The sequence below is a fragment of the Pyxicephalus adspersus genome, chromosome Z (assembly GCF_032062135.1).
Source record: "Pyxicephalus adspersus chromosome Z, UCB_Pads_2.0, whole genome shotgun sequence".
NCBI classification, from domain to species: Eukaryota; Metazoa; Chordata; class Amphibia; order Anura; family Pyxicephalidae; genus Pyxicephalus; species Pyxicephalus adspersus.
In genome coordinates, this window is record NC_092871.1 from 71,888 (window position 1) to 77,211 (window position 5,324).

The following is a 5,324-nucleotide window of genomic DNA, read 5'->3' on the forward strand; positions in this document are numbered from 1 at the left end:
TGTACATATAGATGGTCTGTAGGTTATGTGACGTGTACACATAGATGATCTGTAGGTTATGTGATGTGTGCATATAGATGGTCTGTAGATTGTGTGATGTGTACACGTTGATGGTCAGAGTAGACTGCTGATTGGTACACACCTGCTTTGCTCGTTCGGCACTGATGCTGCTCTGGGCAGGAAGGAGTCCTAGGTCATTCTTTGGTGCTCCTTGAGGAAGCTCTCTGACTTTTTCTGCTATGAAGTTGTGTGCAGCCAGCAATGCTTCTGCTGTCCCCTGCACCAGGCACACCCGCTCTGTCGTTCCTGACGTTCAAACAGACACAAATATTTTGGTTATGTTTTATGTTTTTATTTTTTTTTTTTAGGGATTTTTTTTTTTTTAGGGATTGGGTTTAACTGACATTTGGTATTATGTATCTAAAGGAAGTACTGGTGTCAAGATTAGGGTTATTGCAGGTTGGAGAACAGTTAGGGTTAAGTACTGTACATACATCAGATTGACATCAGATTTTGAGGTCTACATACAGTCCTCAGGAGTCTCCTGGTTTTTGGGCTTGTTATCATTTTGACATTAGCAGGCCCCTTAATGGATGAACAAAGAGATTTCAGTATAGAAGAGGCACTGTGTCGTTTACATAGACAGGAAGTTTGGGATTTACTGGATTATAGCAGATCACCAGGTCACAGAAAACCCCTGCAGATGTTGCTGCAACTTGGTGTATCCATTAATAATTATTTTCCCCAAAACATTTTTAGGGCGAAAAAAACATTGTGAAATGTACATGTAATATAGAAATGTACCAAATGTTTTAAATGCACAGGGGATCCAATGCCATGGATGTGCATATGAAGTGGATCTGAGACAGCAGGAAACCAAAAGCCACTAAAAAAAGTCTCTATTTTTACTAGAAGGATTCGGGCCTAGGAAAGTAACACGGTATTGTCATGGCTACCTCAAATACACATAACCAGCATTAGGCTGTTTCCATAGCAATAAATTTTGTCCTGTGTATAGAGACCACAATGTCTGGTAGCTGGCTATCTCCATGGTAACCTGAACCCTTCTCTGGACTGCCAACCCTGATTGGCTGGGAATGGGTTTCCACAGATACCAATTATTTCCAAAGCTGCGGCCTACAGAGGCTCACCCAGCCTCTGCTGCAGCAAACTGTCAGTGTGCCAGGTTCATGCTGTGTGATTGTGGCATATTGATATTCATGACACATTTACCAGGTCCCCTAGAGGAACACAGACCCTATAAAAGATGTGATTTCCTAGAAGCGGAAAGGGTGCAGCACTGCTGGACACACAAGTCCTGGAGGATTCTAGGAGAGGAAATAACATGATACCATGTAGAATTCTTAAGGAACAAAACTTGGTGCAAAGATATATATTATATGTGATTTAGAAGGATGGACACATGAGGTGTCCCTTCACAGCTTATGGATGCTCCTATCTACTACCAAAAATGTTAGTTGCCTGGTTGGCAACAGTAACCTGAGATGGGCATGGTGATCAGAAAAGCCAGGAGTCCTAATCTGCACATTGGTTCCAAATCCAAGTGAATAAAATGGAAGTGATAAAGAAAATAAATCAGCATGACAGACAGAGAACTAGTATTTTCAGAACAGCAGGTCAGCAATAAAATCAATAAAGAATTTTATAAAGAACGCCTGAATTATCATTGCAAAAACAGTTATCAATATAAAAATACATCCATGAAGTCGGTATACAGTGAAAGCGTGTGTGTGAAGTGTCAATCTTCAACACGCAAACTATTCTGATTTATGCCAACATAGTCGTCAATAGGATAGAATCTATAGGTCAGGTGATTGCAAGATTGAGTGAAGTGACTGACCTTTTCTGCAAATATTCTTACCCGGATAAAAATCCTTGGACTTTGATAGCTTGATTGTGGCTCCCGTCTCACGCTGTAGCTGTACAATTGTCTGGCCTCCCTTTCCGATGATGGAACCAGCAGCATAGCTGGGAATCAGAATCTTCAAGAAGAGTTCAGCCTCATCTGCTAGACATACCACATACTTATATGAATTTCTGACACAACCCACAACAGTATATAATATACAGGTATCATATAAAATCATAAAACACACAAATATAATCAAAAACTACAAAAGACAAGAATAAAAAATGACAATAATGATATTGTTCTGGTGACCCAAGTTGAGCTGATTTTACTTCACAACTATTATGACTGTTCTACTCCATTGTACCAAGCACTAACGACAAACCGGGCTGATGACACTTTCCCCTGTGCACCATGTTGATGATTCCTTGTGCAGGTCAAACTAAAAAATTAGGCTGATGGATCCACTCTGAATACCTCTATGTGATTGAGTTCTTTGTATGAATATACACGTGTTTTGCACTGTCCCTCAATATTACTGTTCTTACCCTCTCTTTCCTCTGTGCTCATTGTTTGAGGTGAACTGTAGATTCCAAGGATAGAAACTTTGATAAATGAGGTCCAATATTGCTTTGGGGCATTTACTGTAGCAATTGAGTAGCAGTGTTATAGGAAGTGAACATTCCCTACAGGTAACACTACATATGTGTTGCTTTAAGAATGTACTACATAGTGAAAAAAAAATGAAATAAAACTGCCCACTTGTTTAATAGAAACAAAAACCCTTTACTGTGAGAAATGACAATGTTTCTAAAGTGTGATTTTTTTTATCTTTCCTCAAATAAAACTATATAACAAAATGTCTATTTGTATCTAATAATATTCCTCCTGTATAAACAAACAGAAAGAGGATGTTACGTAGTTTCTGTATGTAACAGAGAGCAGACAGGGAAAGCCCTGGGACATGCAGGGCAATAGAGGGAAAGCCCTGGGACATGCAGGGCAATAGAGGGAAAGCCCTGGGACATGCAGGGAAAGCCCTGGGACATGCAGGGCAATAGAGGGAAAGCCCTGGGACATGCAGGGCAATAGAGGGAAAGCCCTGGGACATGCTGGGCCTTGTAGTAATACAGAGCAATAGAGACATCAATATGACATCCATTGAGCTGTAGGTAGAGACACTAGTAGGTCTCATGTATGAATAGTGACAAGCAGCACCCGCATTCCGCCCTCCAATATATATGGCCAAAATGAACTTGCCTCTATATATGCCTTGTGTGGGGCTCTATGGGCTACATATATTTTGTGTGTGGTCATCCCACACACAGAAATGAGCCAGGTCTATCCATGATTCAACAGCTGGCTCCTTGTTCCTATCAGCATCATTTAAACACAGGTACTGCTTACTATGATGAGAGTAGTGACACATCCAGCACCAATTTGGGAGTATTATTGGTCATGCCAGCCAATTGACTCCCTCACATCCAATGATTGTCAATAAAAGGTCAGTATTTGAAAAATACCCCCACAAAGAGAAATGGACTTATTTTTGTTGGCTGTATAGTTTTTTTTTTTAACGTTTTCTGCATTATTTGTGTGTTGTTTGAGATGTTATTTTAAAAAGTCAGAGTATTAATGGCAGGGATTTGCCATGCCTGTTCAAGCACATTGATTTGTATGAAGGACTTAAGGAAAACAACAAACTGATCGCCTGCTGCCCTTTAAGTAGAACTCTGGCTAAACATTAGGATAGTAACAGAAATGATAGAAGTAACTTCAGTCACCTCTGTGGATGCAGTCACTAAGAAGCAATTCATTATTTTCATTTCCATGTGCTCTAGATAGCTTCCCAGTCCCTGCAGTGTCCCAGCAGCCTTCTAATAATAATATAGGAAGAGGAGGGTGCAGTGTATTTCATGGTGTCTGCAGTATTGTAGTTCTGATATCTTTTAAACAATTCAGCATTGCCTTACTTTGCTCTCTTTGGTTCTGACTGACTACCCTGTATATACTGTGTACTTTAACATTTTAAAGTATATATATTTATACTATAGTTCAAGAATTGTTTAGGCTCTCTGTATCCCTTTTACTTTTTCTTCCTGCCTTGAAGACAAAAACAGGAAGTGAGGACCCCCGCACCTCCTATTACATATAATGATCAGGACCCTCAAAGCTTCTGTTTCTAATGAAATACAATGATTACAACTGTTGTACCTCTTGTTCCCATCCCTTGGGTCTTTTCCTGTCAGTTTTGTTTAAGGACTGCTCCTTCAATTTTGATATTATTATAATGGATACAGATTGGTTAAATGAGTCAGAAACTAGATTTAGGACCTTTGGGCAGAGACTTTAGAGATTCTTGCTGTGTACTACAACCATGAAGTCTCACTCCTGTTGTCGCATCAATTCCTAATATTTCAGTTTCTGATATCTGTTATGAAAAATTCAACAGAAATGAAACTGCTTTGTACTGGCATTAGTATACAGTTTATATTTTTAAAAAAATATTATTTACATTTTATTTTTTAAATATAGAATTAGAAAAATAGTTTTTTGTTATATGCTAACTAATAATATTTGTGTATTTTTTGTTCTTAAACTACTCAATTGAGGTATTGGGGAATTTGTGGTTAATATACAGTTTACATTGTGAAGTATGTGTAGAAATATTTGGAGAAGTTTAATTACACAATTTTAAAGGACAGAAATTGTATTGGACAGCAGACGATTTTTAAAGAAAGTGGTGAGTAACTGTAAGGATAATAGTGTCATTTTTACTGTCATTTATATGCTATTCTACTTCAAACATTTGGATTACCAGCAATAATAATTGTTGTGTTTGACTGCTGGAAATTATCCTTGCTTTGCATGTAGTGAGAGACAGTGAATGAGGGACCGGACATGACAATGGGCCTGATTTATCAAAGTTCTCCAAGAGGATGAGGAGAGGATACACTTTCATCAGTGAAGCTAGGTGATTCAGCAAACCTGGAATGGATCTGGTCTACAATTCAAAATATTTACTACCAAATAGCAAATTACTTTGAGAAAATCCTTTTCAGGTTTGCTGGATCACCCAGCTTCACTGATGAAAGTCTATTCTCTCCAGCCTTGAAGAGCTTTAATAAATCAGGGCCATTGTGTCTGGTCAGGGGTAACATACAAGGCCCACTGAGGGCCCATCCAGACAATGAAAATACATAATGGGGGATTAGCTGCAATGTTCTCAGTAGAAGTGAAACGGTTAATTAGGGATTATTCTGTGCATGAACCAATCCCAAGTATACAGCCATCTATACCTCCATCTGTACAGTACAGATACAGTCATCTCATAGTATCCATAGCAGCATCAATACCACCATCTTTCCTGCCATCTACCGCCATCTATAGTTCCATCTGCCATTATCTATAGCCATCCACACCGCCATCTATACTGCCATCTATACTGCCATCT

General features: G+C 39.0%; 1 protein-coding gene across 5 annotated transcripts in view; it reads right to left on the reverse strand.

Moving 5' to 3' along the window:
* Positions 1-5,324, reverse strand: part of LOC140343254 (RNA-binding protein Nova-2-like) — a 20,360-nt gene that overhangs the window by 5,059 nt on the left and 9,977 nt on the right. For 4 of the 5 annotated variants that reach the window (XM_072429846.1, XM_072429847.1, XM_072429845.1 and 1 more), the window contains 2 exons: positions 1,883-2,029; positions 143-306 (listed from right to left, as the gene is read on the reverse strand). In XM_072429846.1, the coding sequence (XP_072285947.1) occupies positions 143-306; positions 1,883-2,029 (311 nt within the window). The remainder of the gene's footprint in view (positions 1-142; positions 307-1,882; positions 2,030-5,324) is intronic. The other variant, XM_072429848.1, reaches the window with a different exon arrangement.